The following is a 16,514-nucleotide window of genomic DNA, read 5'->3' as shown; positions in this document are numbered from 1 at the left end:
CCGCCCGAGCCCCGCGCGCCCCGCCGCAGCCCCGGCCACCCGAGCGCCATGAACCAGATCGAGCCCGGCGTGCAGTACAACTACGTCTACGAAGATGACGAGTACATGATCCAGGAGGAGGAGTGGGACCGCGACCTGCTCCTCGACCCGGCCTGGGAGAAGCAGCAGAGGAAGGTCAGCCAGGGCCGCGTGCCCGCCGTCTGCGGGCTGGACCCGCGTGTCTGTGTGTCGCCTTTCCCGGGGGGCGACCGCCCGGGGGCGCCGCCGACCGTGTGGACTAGCGGGAGGGAGCTTGATGGAGGGTCGTGTTGTCTCATGTCCTCGTAGCCGGGAAAAGTCCAGGCACAGGCACGGACCTGGGCGTCGTGAGTGCGCGCGCGCACGATTGTGCGTGGGTGCGCGCGTGTGTCACATAAGAGTCACAAAACGAACAATGTTAGGGGAAGAACAGTGCAGCCGTTTCTGTTTTAACCTGCATTAGACCAGAATGTGAAAGTCTCAGGTCTGCTTCTGACCCCTTGAGTCTGTGACCTTGGCCACAGAGTTGTGTCTTCTGGTCCCGTTGTGTCCCATTTCCCCCTAACCCGTCTTTCCCCAAATAAAAGAGATCAAAAGAACATCGGCTTCATTCCGATTTTCACAGAGCTGCCCCAGAGAGTAATTGAAAATCATTTATTACATGTTTTGGGGTTCCCTGGAGAGAGATGCTGTAAGAACACTAGACATTCACCGATAAATTAATAGTTATTTCACACTCTATTTACGGTTCATTGAGGTAAGCGCACAGGGACGAGGGAGTCAGCCAGCTCGAAAAGTTCCCTTCCCATCTTGGTTGGTGCTCTCTGGGGGCCCAATGGAGCATTCCACTCTCTCAAGGTTTCTTCTTGATCCCCTTGGCTAGAATTCTAGGGACTGCTCACCAGGAGGCTAAATCTCACCTCCTGTTTGGGCACAGAGCCTGGCCGGGTCAGAGATGCCAACCCAGACCTGCTCACCCAACCTTATGATGACAGTGTCCTGGCAAAAGCAAAGTGCCCTCTGCTTTTCCCTCCTATTTTTCTTGGGGTGGGGCAAAGTGGGTTTCCCTTCTAAGGGCCTGCCATTAAGTGGATAACGTCTGTTGACCGTCTGTGTGCCTGGGATTGCTCTGTGTAGCTGCCACTGTGGGTGATTATCTGATAGTGCCTGGTGAATGTGTCTGACTATAGGAAACACATACTCCCAACAGTGTTAGCTGAAGGAGAGAGGTCCCATATTTGGATAATAATCAGATAACCATTTTAGGGTGGTTTTTTTTTGTTATTTGTAAAATAACCATGATATTTTCAAATCAAGATTTTTCTTTTGTTGTCTATTCTCTTTTAAAACCACTTACTATTATTGTTTTAAAGCTCTAATTTAGCTACATTTCATTCTCCCCCTTAGTTCCATCATCCCTGCCTTCTTGGAAACAGTAGAATGGGAGTGATAAGTAAAAGTTGAGTCTATAAAGGAGAATAAAATTTCAAACCTTCTACAATTTTTTAAACACCTGGCTTGAGGATTATTAATGTGTTGTTATTATTAGTTCGTCATCTGAGCTAATTGCTGCATCATCAATGAGAAAGAAGTTAAATAGTTGCTTTAATTTTTAACAGTGAGTGTTTCTTTTTAAAAATTTTCCCCACAATTTTGATTACTACATTTTTTCATGGATTTTTAAAAAAGTCTTAAGTCTTTGTTGCAGAGATTGCTTTTTTTTTTTCCTCATGAGGAAGAGCAAAATAGCTAAGGAATTGGACAGGTAGTCTGCCCATCATTTTTGAAAGTAATAGTCTAATCACAGTGGTTTCTGTTGATTTTTTAAAATTACAGTACAGGATAGAGTTAATTATAGTTTCCAAAGACAACATTGATATATGTCTCCTGTCATATACATATAATTTTAAAATTATTTTTAATATATGATATATAATTATATATATATTTTAATTCACAGTATTTTTGGATATAATTTCATTGTGATTTTTTTAAAGTTTGGGGTTCCTGCATGAATATATTATTATAATTGTATATTATATATTAAAAAACAGACATATGTCATCTTTTTCTCAGGTAGGTTGAGTGCTGTGTTGTGACTTTAGTGACAAACAAAACAGAGCCAAACATTACGTTAGGACACAGACCTGAACAGATCCAGAAGATCCTCTGTTTCTACTTTTGGTAGAGAACCCACTCAAGTCAGTAAAGTAATACTGAACTGTGAGGTCTGGGCAGCCAGAGCAGTAGCCTCTATTTATGTCCTATGAGCCAAACTGCTGGAACAGGACAGGGATAAAATGCCATTGTTTCTATTGTGGGCTACCTTTTCCACACTTGCCGTTTCAATGATATGCTGGGTATGAGATCTGTCAACAGATGCTGGTAACACATGATGACGTCTGTAGCGTTATAATGGATGAGGGACCTAATTATATCCACAGTTCACAGAGTCTCATGGGCTGTGGTAAACCTTGCTCTGGTATGGAATGCCTTGCTACAGAAGGACTTAGTAAAACTGTAGTGCTGTGTGTGTATGTGATGGGAGACCTTTTTTTTTTTTCTACATAAAATTTACCATCTTAACCATTTAAAATTTTTTGTGTGTGTGTGTGTTACGCGGGCCTCTCACTGTTTTGGCCTCTCCCGTTGCGGAGCACAGGCTCCGGACGCACAGGCTCAGCGGCCATGGCTCACGGGCCCAGCCACTCCGCGGCACGTGGTATCCTCCCGGACCGGGGCACAAACCCGTGTCCCCTGCATCGGCAGGTGGACTCTCAACCACTGCGCCACCAGGGAAGCCCAGTCTTAACCATGTTAAAGCATCCAGTTCAGGCATGCTATGTACATTCACATTGTTGTGCAATCAATCTCCAAGACTCTTCATCTTGCAAAATTAAACTCTGTATAAAACAATAACTTTCTATCCTCCCCACCCCCCAGCCCCTGGCAACCACCCTTCTACCTTCTGTCTCCATGCATTTGACCCCTGGGGACCTCATATGGGTGGAATCACACACTATTTGTCCTTTTGCATCTGGCTTACTTCACTTAGCATAATGTCCTCAAGGTTCATCCATGTTGTGTCATGTGTCAGAATTTCCTTCCTTTTTAAGGCTGAATAATATTTCACTCACTGTATGGACCACATTTTGTTTATCCATTCATTGATTGATGCACACGTGGATTGCTTCTACCTTCTGGTTATTGTAAATAATGCTGCTGTGAACATGGGTGTACAAATATCTCTTCATGTCCCCGCTTCCGGGTTTTTTTGGTTAGATACCTAGAAGTGGAAGTTCTGGATCTTGTGGCAATGACTGGTTTTCAATTTTTTGAGGACATGCAGTGCTTTTTCCAAAAGAAAGGCAATTTAGAAGATGTTGAATTTAGCATGAGTATGTACAGGCATTTCAGAGTGCTCTCCTCTCTCAGGGGTGTTAAAGAATATTTGTAGTCACGTAAATGAAGCTCTCTTTAGTGGACTTCTGAAACTTCTAGAGCTTTGGTGTTTAGAAGTAAGCTTCTCCTGGAAGCAAAGAGCACATTCAGCCTTTAATTCAACTGAGGCCTAATCGGGAGGTGACTTGTCAGAACAGCAATGCTGAATATGTGTGCTATCTCCGTGGGCACAGGGCGCTGTCCTTCACCACTCTGGGAGGCTAGAACAGACCTTTTAAGGAAATGACTGTGTGTTTCGATACATAAAGGGCCCTTACATCCTTAATCTGTATAGGGGTAGGTGATCGATACTCTTTTTCACCAGCTGTGGAGAGCATAAGAGAGTCGTTCATTTATTCCACATTTAGAATTCTGATTAGTTTTCATTGTTCCTAAAGAAATCCAAGTTCTTCCGCAGAGTCACAGTTTAGGTGGAGCAGCTCACTGTTCTCCTCAGCACACCTGCTGCCTGTCCTGTCATCAGGCTGAAATGTTGCCACGTGGGGTCAGGCAGTGGGGAAGGACGCTTGTGGGGAAGCAGCTGCGCACAGGTTGGATTAAATAGAGGATCCAGAACCTGCCAGTTGCCCCTTTCCGTGTCTCAAGGAGCAACTGCTGGTTAAGGGCGCAGGTCAAGGCTCTTCTCCCCTGCACAGTGGAGTATGCTCTTGCGGGAATTTTCCCTGGGGGAAAAAAGGCACGAATTGTTCCAACGAGGTGAAGGATTAACGAGGGGCCTGGGAAGTGTCTCAGATTCATGAGACCCAGATGAATCTCAGCTCTGCCTGGTACCCTCTGTTTGGCCGTAATCAAGTCACTAAGCCTTTGAAGTTCCATCTCTTCATCTAGAAAATAAAGATAAGGGATTCCTGTCTTTCTTGCCACACAGAGTTTTTCAGAATCAAATGGTCAAACTAGTTTACGTCGCAGGGGCTTTGTACGCTGTACAGGGATCTGTAAATGTTCAAATATTATTACTATCCTAGTGCAGCCAATAATTAATTTCATCAGGTGGTGTCGTAGTAGTTAGCACTGTGATTGAATTTGTGAGGTTGAGGAAGCACGTGATTTGTTCTTTAGTGACTTGGATGTACTTTTCAAAAAAATTGTGGTAAAATCTACATAATGTAAAATTTACCATTTTAACCATTTTTAGGTGTACAATTCAGTGACATTAATACATTCACGTTGTGCAACCATCACCACCATCCATCTCCAGAACTTTTCCATCTCACCCCCAAGTTAAACTGTGTCTATTAAACAGTAACTTCCTAGTCCCTCCTCCCCCCATGTACCTTTAAAGGTAGGGTTTACACGCTTCCACACTTAGAACAAGAAATTGTTTAATAACAATTAAGTGCCGGGTGCTTGTTGTATAAAGAGCAAAAAATTTAGGAGATCAAATAAGGAAAACCCTTGTGGGTGAGAATAATGGGGAAACAGCTTTACAAGGGAGTAGAGCTTGGGGTGGGCCTTAATTTGAGGAGTAACTAAATACTAGCTGGGTGGCGAGGAGAGAGAAACAGAACATTCCTGGCTAGAGAAATAGAGTGAACAGTCTAGTCTTAACTGAAGCTAAAGATACAGATTCAGATTTAGAGAGAAAATTGCATAGGTAATCCGGGGCCAGTTTACAGAGGACCTAGGATGCCAGGGTGAGCGTGGACTTCGTTCTTCAAGCAGTGCAGAGCTCTGGGAATATTTGAGCCAGGAAGAGCCATGCTTCAAGTAGAATATTGTTTGCAGAATAAATTGCAGTGGGTGAAGGGCTGAGGTGGGGGACCCAGGTAGAAGCCCATTATGGGAATGATACGTTTAAGGTGGTGAGGATTAGAAGCAGTGGTGAGGAAGCCATCAATTTGAGAGTGATCAGGAGGGATTATAAGAAGTATTAAATAACCCCATGTTGTTGCATGGCAGGCTGTTGTATAAATCCAATTAAGCAGACATGATCTCACCATTAGAGCTCCTGGGCTTAAAACTCAAGATAGTGATATTGACAAGTAACAAACAAACTCATGAGGAGTGTCTGCTTATCTAACCAGGAGAGCTGTGTGGGTGGAAGGCTGACCATTTACAGGATGTATCATTCAGTGCAGGGGCTGAGTGCTGAGGGGCAAGTTGTGTGTCCAGGTGGCCATTGCCTAAATGCAGGGCTGGAGTTTCAGGCAGCCTTTGATGTCCAGGGAGAGTTGCTGATGGGCAGGCTTGCAAAGGCAGAATCTTGTATGAGCCCTAAGAAATCTCTGCCCCCAGAAGGGCTGTTATTCTCAAGATGCCCTTGGTTTCCTATGGAGAACCACAGGTGCAGGAGTTGTAAGGTGGGGAAATCACTCTTTGTGATTTCTGCATCTTCTCTTAGGCACTGCAGTGTGTCCTGGGATCTGCCCTACCCCTTCAGCCACATTCACCAAGGAAGAAACTTGAGCCCAAGATACGATTTTCGGGGAGCGTGGGAGGAGGAATAGAACTCTTAGCTGGGAAGCCTAAAGAACAGCAGCTTCAGAAAACTGTCAGAAAGCCCTACAGTCGGTTGCTGCAGCTGGGCTACAGAAAAGGTGCAGCTCTGGGGTGGGTGGATGCACTCCCGTGATGAGCAGAGGAGTTGGTACGGAATACGTTGGAGGACAGTCAGAATTGTACCGCTGTTTCCGTGGGAACGGTACTAGTTCTTCCAGAAAGAACAGAAAGCAAAGATGAGGGGGAAAATGCTTGCTAACTACTGTGCTAGACTTGGTTCAAAGGAAGGAAAGCCTTGAGTGCCAGAAATGGGTTTTTCTAAAGAAGCTGAGGAACATGTTTTACACAAGCACGTATCAGTCTGAGCACTTGCGCACTGGCCTCTGAGCCCACACCACACCTGTACCCCTCCCCACGATTTTCTTGATCAGAAACTAGATGTTTTCTCCTGCAGCCGTACTGAAGGGCAGAATAGAAGTGGAGCACAAGCACGGCTGTTTATTCTTTTCATTCCTTTGGCAGACGTTTATTACGGTCCCACTAGAGGCCCGGGTTAGGGAATGGAGTTGACACCACCCCAGGCTTCAAGGAGCTTGCAGCTTAGTTCAAGAGACAGAAAGGGCAGTGAGAAGTACAGAGGAGGGACACCCAGTTCACCCTGGCCGGTGGAAGGGAGTGGAGAGCATTTCCAAAGCCCCTCCTGCATGGTCCCCTGTCGCGGTGCCTAGAAGCATCTTCCTCCCTGGCGCCCATGCAGGGAAGCTGGGAGTTACCCTTGAGGCTCCCTCTCTCTCAACTCCTGTGAGCCCACCTCCTAAAGTCCTCCGGACCCTGCCCCTTCCTCCCATCATGTGCTTTAAGGCCTTCAGGGCCTCTGCACTTCCTGCCTGGTTGGGGGTGGTGGCCCCTGCTTTGTCACCCTTCCACATAACGTACTTGCCTTCAGGCTTTTTTCTGCCTGACGCTGCAGGAGGGATCTGTATAAAACACAAGCCTGGTCATGGTATTTCTGCTTAAAGCCCCTGTGTGGTTGTTTATTGCCTTCAGGAGGGTGTTGGGAGCCAGGCCTGAGCCAGCCTCTATCTGCTCCGCCTCTCCCCCTAGGGCTCCTGGAGCCCACGTGTTTGATTCTCCTCTTGGCTTATACCCGAGACTACCTCCCCTACCCGCTCTGGGAGTTCTTCTTCCTCAGGGCCCCTCCTCTAGAACATGGGTCCCTGGGTGCTGTCCTGGTCTCCCCTATGAGCAGACACTGTCCTGTGGCCCCCTGGCCCTGCAGTGATCCTGCTTAGAGTCTGCACTCACATTTGTGAAATGCAGGGATTATAAGTCATATTTCTGAAAAGAATTTAGTACAATTAAATTTTTTTTTGCAATCTTTGCAACTCCTTCAGCTACAAATGTATTAACTCCAGCTCATACTTGTTTAATGCTCCTTAAAGATGTTTTCCCAAAGCATTTTTCTCAAGTTCCCCAAACGATGGACTTCTCCGACTTAGCTCTTATTCTCAGACTGAGCCTACAAAGATAAGCTGTTTAATTAAAAAAATAACAATAATTTGTAATTTAGAGAGTTGGGGAATAAAATAAAATCATACATGTAGATTTATTTAAATGATAATAAAATGTGTCAGCATATTAATGAACAAAGCTCTGGTATCCCAGATTGGATTGGAAATGACTGTTTTGTCCAGATTGAAAACCTTTACCCACACCGTAGAGAAAATTCCAAATTCATTTAGATTCAGAGAAGTATACATTTAAATTTGTTCTTCTCAATGTAAAACCTGGTAAGACAAAAACACTTGGAAGACATGCTAGGCTTCACAGTAGCGGAAATGGAAAAGAGAGAAGAGATGCAGGTGATTCTGCAGAGTATGTGGACCCTGGAAAAGAATTGGCCTGGGCGGTATTGATATAAGCCGAACCCAAGACTACAGAGTTAGCATGGCTTTGAGTTGTCTTGCTGTGTTTGTTTGTTTTTGCTAGGGGATAAATGTATTAGTCATCATTCCTAGAAACTACTATATAATGGAAATAGATTCTCATTAGCCTCTGTTACAATCTTTTCATTAAAAGGCATGCTGTCTCAGGAAAAACTCTTATTTTTTTTAGTGATTGTGAAGATCAAGTAAGTGAATATGAGGTTGAGGGGAAATGAGAACAGTATTTGATATTGAAGGTATGACTGAGTCTTATACAGACAGTTATAATTGAGATTGGCAACTCAAGAAATGCTCGGGAATTCCCTGGCTGTCCAGTGGTTAGGGCTCCACGCTTCTACTGCAGGAGACACGGGTTGGATCCCTGGTCGAGGAACTAAGATGCTGCATGCCATGCAGCACGGCCAAAAAAAAAACAAACAAACAAAATCCTATCTTTTAGAGTCATGAGGAGTCTTTAAGTTTCTTCATTATAGTCCAACAGGATGGGAAGATGATAATTATTTAGAAGGTAGGTAATCTAATCTCATTGTTTTTTATTAGGATTTTAAGATATTTTGTATGCATTAGGTTGAACCGTAGGAGATTTTTGACACTGACCATTTTGACCTCCAAAAATTGCAGTTTCTTATGGCTCAACCCAATAAAACCACTTTACCACTATTGTCCCACTATATTCAAGTTACTTGACCAAGACCACACCACAGCCAAGCCATAAAACTGAGTTCAGCTTGTTTCTAGTCTTACCTCTAATGCCTTTGATATTCATTTGGGAAAATAACGGGTGGTTAGGTTTTGTAGAACTTAAAAATGTGAGGTTTGGATTGAGGGCTTGACAGCCCATGGAAATATCGAGAAGGAAGGTCAAGCCTAGAGATTTAGGTGTGGGAGTTATCTGCTCAGAGGCCATGGTTGAAACTGTAAGGAGGGGATAGTGGAAGATCTACCTGCCAGGTGCTGAGGTGAGCTTAACATCGAGGGCTCCCAGAGGAAGCAGTGATTACTGGAATGTGGAAGCATCGCTTCTCTGGATGAAAACATGCATTTACTGGATGACTTAAAACTAGATGAACTGTTGAAATGTCTGATTTTCTTCCGGGAGAAATCTCACCTTGGTATTTCTCTGGAACTTCGCCAGTCCGTCTGAATCTGACATTTGAATCCGTTTAGTCGCTGGAACAGAAACCCAGGGCTTTGGCACCGTGGAACGGGAGATCTTTTAGCTCATGAAATAAGTTATGCTTGCAAAGGAAGTGAAAAGCTGTAAGAAACTATTTATGGCGGTGTGCTCAAGTCTGTGACATAAAATCCTTCTGCAGCTGGAATGGCCAAGGCTGGGCTTTATTGAGGAAGACTTTATTGAAAATTTGTAAGGATTACTGAAGAAAGTAGTTTCATTACTGAAAAGAATTGGTTTCATCTTAACATACCAAGTGTAGCATTCAACCACAAGGTGGGTTTCCCTTTTCTGTTTTATCATTTATCAAATTAAGAAAATAGGATGAGTGGTGGTCCTCATTTAGGGGTTTTGTTTTAAGGTTTAAAAATTATTATTGATATTTTGGGTGTATCAGCCATGAAAATAGTAAAAGACATAACAGAATTGCAATCAGTTTCAAGATTACCCATAGAGGGTAATATTTTCCTATTTTAAAACAAATCCATGTTGGAGGGGCGGCAAGGGTAAAGATCAGGTTGGGCTGGGACGTGAGGAGGGAATATTCGTTGGAAAAAAATGCAAAACCATGTGTTTTACGTTTTGTAAACCGTACAATTTCTATTCTGTTACTGCAGTTTATGAAATAGGAAGTATCTGAATATTTCATTGCATACCTTTCCTGTTAAATTTTGGGACAAAATGATGTTTATTTTCATTTTTTCAGTACAACAGCAAAACAAAAATATTCCAGTAAGACAGTAAAAGTGATATTTTAAGATACGGATTTTTTTCCAGTGGATTAAAAAAAGAATGGGAGGGGATTTGGCATATGGTTCCCGGTATCCCCAACTATTGAGTATATAGGGCAGAGCAGCTCTTTATTGAGAATTTGCAGGCACCGTTTTGACCATACGTATTCTTTTATTCGAACATCACAACAGCCTTAGGAGACGGGTAATGTGATTCTCATTTTTCAACCAGGGAGGCTCAGTAAGTTACCTAAGGGTGGTTGAGGGTGGGGAAGTGGCAGCTGGAACATGCACACAGAATTTTGTCTAAATTACAAAGATATTCTCCCTCACAATCGAAATTTTATAACACATGGAGACGCTAATTATTTTAGTGCATATTTTGGTCTGCAAGTGGCAGAGCTGAAGTTCGGATCCAGGATGCTTAACTCCAGAGGCAGTGCTTTTATTTTTATATTTTTAAAATTTATCTTGTTGAATTTTAGTTGATTTGTAATGTTGTGTTAATTTCTGCTGTACAGCAAAGTGATTCAGTTAGACATATATATTCTTTCCCATATTCTTTTCCATTATGGTTTATCACAGGATATTGAATATAGTTCCCTATGCTATACAGTAAGTCCTTGTGGTTTATATTATATATATAAAGTAATATAAACCACAAGGTCTTACTATACAGTAAGACCTTGTGGTTTATATTATATATATAAAGTAATATAAACCACAAGGTCTTACTATACAGTAAGACCTTGTGGTTTATATTATATATATATAATAGTTTGCTTCTGCTAACCCCAGCCTCTCAATCTGTCTCCTTCCCCCTTGGCAGCCACAGGTCTGTTCTCTATGTCTGTGAGTCTGTTTCTGTTTTACAGATAAGTTCATTTGTGCCATATTTTACATTCCACATATAAGTGATATCACACGGTATTTGTCTTTCTCTTTCTGACTTATTTCACTTAGTATGATAATCTCTAGGCCCATCCATGTTGCTGCAAATGGCGTTATTTCATTCTTTTTAATGGCTGAGTAGTATTCCATTGTATATATGTACCACATCTTCTTTATCCATTCCTCTGTTGATGGACATCTAGGCTGTTTATTGGCTATTGTGAGTAGTCAAAGGTGGTGCTTTTTAACCACTAAATTTCTCTGTTTTCGTTGCTTTTTTGCTCAGAGTTTTAACCAACAACCCAGAGAAAACGCCTGGAATTCAGTATTCCTAAGTTTTCACTTATCCAAAACCTACTGCCCATGCATAAGGGTGTGTGTGTCTGAATTTTTAATTTCTAAATGGGTCCAGGGGGAGCATCTGATGAGAATGAGAAGACTAAATTTTGAGTTATGGAAAATACTGTCCTTCCAAGGTAACCCCAAGTGAGGGCCTAGCAATCACTCTGTCCCACAGAAGTGCCAGAGGAGGAGGAAAGGGACCACAGGAAAAGCCAGCTACACCTCTCAAATGGAGGCTTACAGGACATGCCATTAAGATGTGTAATTCCACATCTTTGGAATTACCTGCTGGTCTGTCTGACACAGTTCCAAAAAGAAGCCGGAGTTCAGGATGCCTAAGCATTTGAGTCAGTTCCCTTTTGGAACTAGAAAAGGAGACTTCCAGTGGCAAGAGCATAGGTTAGAGCCATCCTCCTGCAGACGTGATGTCTTAGTGGACAGGGATGTTCTCCAAGATTTCGGCTCCACAGAGATTCGGCCAAAGGCAGTGCCAAGGACTCCCTTCACTTTACATTGAAAAAAATCCTGCCTTTCTTTTATTTACTTTTAACTTCTTATTATGGAAAATTTCAAACATATGTAAAAACAGAGAGGACATATAGTGAATCCCTCTGAATCCCACTGGCCAAGGAAAACCAAAGTTTCATGAATAGGGGATGCCTGGTTCTTTTTTTCCCCCAGCTTTATTGAGCTGTCATTGACAAATAAAACATTTTATATATTTAAAGTGTGCCACATGTTTTGATAAATGTATACATTGTGAAATAATTACCAGGGATGTCCAATACTAAAAGGAAAAACAAAGTTTTTATGTTCAATAGATGCTTTATTCTCTAAACGAAATTTTGAATCAAAACTGCCAGTTAAGCCGACAGTTGCCTTCCCTGTTTTGAAACACCAGTCTCCTCCCCCCCAGACCCCACGCTTCCTGCTACCCCTTTTGGCTGTCCAGGCCTACTCCCTGCTCTGCTGGGATACCTCTCCTAACCCCCAGTTCTCCTAGTAATTTCTCATGCTGTTAATGTTACAACTGGCTATTTCTAAAAACCAAAGATTGCCAAGACCTGCTTTTCCAGAGATCATCAATATTTTAAAGGTGACCTTTCTAAGACAATAATGCTGTTATCTAATTCCAATGGTGAATTTCAGGCTCTGTAGGAGAAGAGGACAGAATTGTGCAAAGAAAGCACTGTTGGCAGAGGTAAAGCCTTTTAACATCCTGTAAACGGGGATGGTTAACTGCTGTTTGTGGCCCCTTGTAAAGTCAGTACTGATAGGGTATTTCTCTTCTCCTGCTGCAGACTGATCTGATAAACTGACCCCATAACCTCCTTCAGGTTTATTGGTCTAGCTTCCGTGACCACTGCTTTTACTTCTTTGAGTGGGGAGCCTGAATTTGAGACAGGAGGTGGGCACCGTGTCTGAAGAGGCTGAATTTGAAACCTCTGCATCTTTGTTTCCTCCACCACCCCAGAGTGCAGGGAGGAAGGAGCAGAACACGTGTTAAGTGTTCTTGGGGAAAGGTTATTTTTAGGGGCAGTTTTGCCAAGACTGCTTCTGCAGCTTTTCTTTAGGTACAGATCACATCCTCACCTGCTTAGGTATGTGAATTTCTAGGGGAGCCCTGGGAGGGATGGGGGCTGCTTGCCTGCATGTAGCAGTTCCAGGCCACCTCCTTCCTTACAAAGATTCATTTTAGTTTATTTGTTTCCCAGCTTTATTGAGATGTAATTGACATGTAATACTGTGTAAGTTGAAGGGTTACAACATCTTGCCCATCTCTCAGGTTCTCTATTCTTTTTTTTTTAAGAAGATGTTGGGGGTAGGAGTTTATTAATTTATTTATTTTTGCTGTGTTGCATCTTCGTTTCTGTACGAGGGCTTTCTCTAGTTGTGGCAGGCGGGGGCCACTCTTCATCGCGACGTGCGGGCCTCTCACTATCGTGATGTCTCTTGTTGCGGAGCACAGGCTCCAGACGCGCAGGCTCAGTAGTTGTGGCTCACGGGCCTAGTTGCTCCGCCGCATGTGGGATCTTCCCAGACCAGCACTCGAACCCGTGTCCCCTGCATTAGCGGGCAGATTCTCAACCACTGCGCCACCAGGGAAGCCCAGGTTCTCTATTCTTTATGAAAGGAAATGAGGAAGGAGGGTGGACTGATTCCAGAGGTAGGGTGACCCCTCATCCAGGTTTGCCCAGGACAATCCCAGTTGTGGCTCTTGTCCCAGAGTAACTATAAATAGCATCACCTTTGACTCTCAAAAGTGGTCCAGTTTAGACTTCGAATTCTGTGGTCACTGTTCAGAGGAGATACACAAGGCCACCTCAGAGAAGGTTACCATAATATTGAGACCCAAACAATTTGTATATTGGACAGTAATGCCTTTTCTCAAAGTACTGGCCTATTTCTGAACTTGAAAAAATGCAAATATTGGTGAAATGAGAGTTCTAAAACTTCGACAGTTTTAAATATCACTGTCTAGTAATTTCTGAATCTTCTAACTCACGAATCCTTTAGAAGACCAAGCCTTGTAGCCAGCGGTGGGAGTGGGCCCTGCGTCTGGAGGGTGTGGGACCACGGACCCCGCTGGATGCCTCCTGTGGGCCAGGTTTCCCTCTGAAGTGCGCATTGTCGTCGTCCTTACGGTAGTTCGTAAGCCATCCGTGTGGTTTTATAAATAGTATATATACTCTTACTTCAGGTAGCTTGCTATTAATATGTGCTAGGGTTTAAGGATGCTTATTTTGTACATCTAAAAAACTAAGGGTTAAACTTTATTGAGATATCTGGACCAATTTCCAAGGTTGGATCTCTAGGTTTGTTCTTATGACAGCTTAAGTCTTTTTCTAATAAAATTGTATATATCTTTAGACACTTGAAAGTCTGGAAGTGAAGTGATGATAAATATATTTACTGTGGGACAAAATCGTGTTTAATGTAAAATTGTCCCTTCTGTCATGAGACACAGGTGGGGCTGTCACCATTCGAGTCCATTAAGAACTTGGTTGGGAAGCAGGGTGAATGCTGTCAGAAATACTTGGGGAGTGACAGTGGGTTCTATTGCTGTCTGTCACTGGTGTCTGGGTAACTGGATACTAAGGATTTCTCTGCTGCGGTCCTTGGACTTGGACAGTGTGTACCTTCTCCATGGGCATTTAAAAAAAATTTTTTTTTAATATCTATTTATTTTGGCTGCCCCAGGTCACCTGGGAATCTTCGTTGCAGCATGCAGAATCTTTTAGTTGTAGCATGCGGACTCTTAGTTGCAGCATGCATGTGGGATCTAGTTCCCTGACCAGGGATCGAACCCGGACCCCCTGCATTGGGAGTGTGGAGTCTTACCCACTGGACCACGAGGGAAGTCCCTCCATGGGCATTTTAAAACTTCACGTTGAAATAGGGATTTTAGTGTCAAACTTTAAAAAAGTCCTGAAATAGCACCTCACCGACTGATTAACTTAAGAAATGTAAGCTTGCTGGAGTGTATCCAATTTAAGTAGTTTTTCTTTTTCAGGTAAAAAAGATGGAGGCTGAGTGAAAGAAAGCTAGCTAACATAATTACAGATAACCAGGGAAGGGAGAAGAATCTAGCCTAACAAATTATATAGACTTTCCCAAACTACCTTTTTAAGATACATTTTCAAATAATCACCCAAGTCATATGTCTTCACTACAGAAAATATGGAGAAGAAATTTAAAAAGTCATACCGTAGGGAAGACTAGTGTTAACATTTTGCCATATTGCCTGCTAGATGACTTGACGCTGTACTAGAAAAGCATATATTTCTGTGTTTTATACTGTAATATATAACTGTCTGAAATGGCTCAGGATACGAAGACTTTATTATCTATTTTTATGAACACTTTTTAGTCAGCATGAGCCCTAGGGAAGAACTTCTCCATGGAGGAAATCCCAGCCTGGTTCCCCCAGGGCGGAGTGGGCAGGAACTTTGGAAATGACCAGCTTCCCTGGTTTTTAGCCCTTCTGTTTTCCAGAGCTTTCCGCATATGTAGAGCAAAGCTGTAGATGGACCTGATTGGGGGCTGTTCCTCACTTAGAACTGTGCTCTGTCCAAACTGCCAACGCAGAGACTGGCGTATTACAGAGAGCTGTTCCCTTCGAAATGAACACTTGAATTTCTCTGTGCAGACAGCCGTTTGTTTGGGTCCCTGAAAATAGTAACAGTATGGTGAACTTGAATTAAAGAATATTTATTTTGGTGTCTGGGTAGTACAAGCTGCTTCCCCGGTTGCTGGGATGGACCGGGGTTGGGGAGGGGGACATCAGTGTGCTTTTCTTTAAACTTGAATTCATCCTCAAGAGAATCGTGAAAGTACAATTAATGTTGCTTTTGCCTATAACCGAGCAACAGTTGGGTCTGCCCTGTCCCAGAGCCATGTCTTACACATAATTACCCAGGCTCCAAGGGAACAAGTTATTTTGGAAAGCATAACTTAGGATCAATCGTATGTGAGGCTGTTGGGAGCCTTAAATGCTTGCTTACCAGAAAGTCGTCAAAGGAATTCTCCACGGAGGTCATGCCAGCTTGGGGGAGGCAGGTGTGACCCCACAAAACTCCCAGCCAGCGGCTAAGTCAGGCTCTTGACCTCAGGAAATCTTTAAGCTCAGATGACCAGGCCCCAATAGCTTTCATGTGGTTCTTTGAGCTTACTGCTTTTTGTTTTTAATACTTTAGAGCAAAAATGACCAAAACTTTGATTCTGTAGAGATTTGATTTGGTTAGCGTATGCCTCCAATTGTTTAGGAAGTATCTGCATATTTCTAATCTTAACTTTTTTTTCCCCCCATTTAACAGTTAAAATGGGGGAGTTTCATCAAGATCATTTAACTGTCCTTTAGAAGACAGAAGGCTGTAACTTTTTTTTTTTTTTAAATTAAGATTTTGTTTCAAGCATTGCAAAACATCCCTTGGAATTAAAGGAGAGGTAGTTTGGATTGCAAACTAGTATTGGGAGTCAGTGGCTCGCTCACAGAAGTGTTTGATGTCCTTGCTAGGTTGCTTCCCTCTACCTTGAGGACTACAGAGATGCAGAGATGAGTAATTGCCCCTGAAAAATAAAAATTAGGAGAATGAGTAATAAGGACTCCTGTAAGTGGTAATAAAATGTTTGTAGGAAATTTCATGAGCTGGGAGGAAATTAACAGATGGAGGTACTTTAGCTTCCAGAGAAATGTAAGATTTTTTTATGAAACAGAGAAAAGTGCTAAATAATTCAACCCAAATCCAATATTATTTCTGGTGATCTGTATAAGAGGGAACACAGGGACGCACGTTGGGTTTTAAATGAAAAAGGAATGCAGTAAGCTGAGACTTCAGACAGTTGTCATTTTCACAGGACAAGCGAAGCGTACTGTTATTAACATCAGCAAGTGATAGACCTCAGTTATTTTAGTGTATCATTCTTTTTGTAAAATTTTTGCTCATGTCCTTTTTTATTTTTTATTGAAGTATAGTTGACTTACAATGTTGCGTTAATTTCTGGTGTACA

General features: G+C 42.8%; 1 protein-coding gene across 1 annotated transcript in view; it reads left to right on the top strand.

Annotated features, from left to right (window-relative positions):
• Positions 1-6: 6 nt before the first annotated feature.
• The window catches only part of ACTN2 (actinin alpha 2), a 79,281-nt gene continuing 62,773 nt past the window's right edge, over positions 7-16,514 (top strand). Inside the window, exon 1 of the mRNA XM_024761492.1 lies at positions 7-174. Within this exon, the coding sequence (XP_024617260.1) occupies positions 49-174 (126 nt within the window). The 5' untranslated portion in view covers positions 7-48. The remainder of the gene's footprint in view (positions 175-16,514) is intronic.

The sequence above is a fragment of the Neophocaena asiaeorientalis genome, unplaced genomic scaffold (genome assembly GCF_003031525.2).
Source record: "Neophocaena asiaeorientalis asiaeorientalis breed wild unplaced genomic scaffold, Neophocaena_asiaeorientalis_V1.1 scaffold166, whole genome shotgun sequence".
NCBI lineage: Eukaryota > Metazoa > Chordata > Mammalia > Artiodactyla > Phocoenidae > Neophocaena > Neophocaena asiaeorientalis.
Note: the sequence above shows the minus strand (reverse complement) of the source record. Positions and strands in the feature narration are given on the sequence as shown.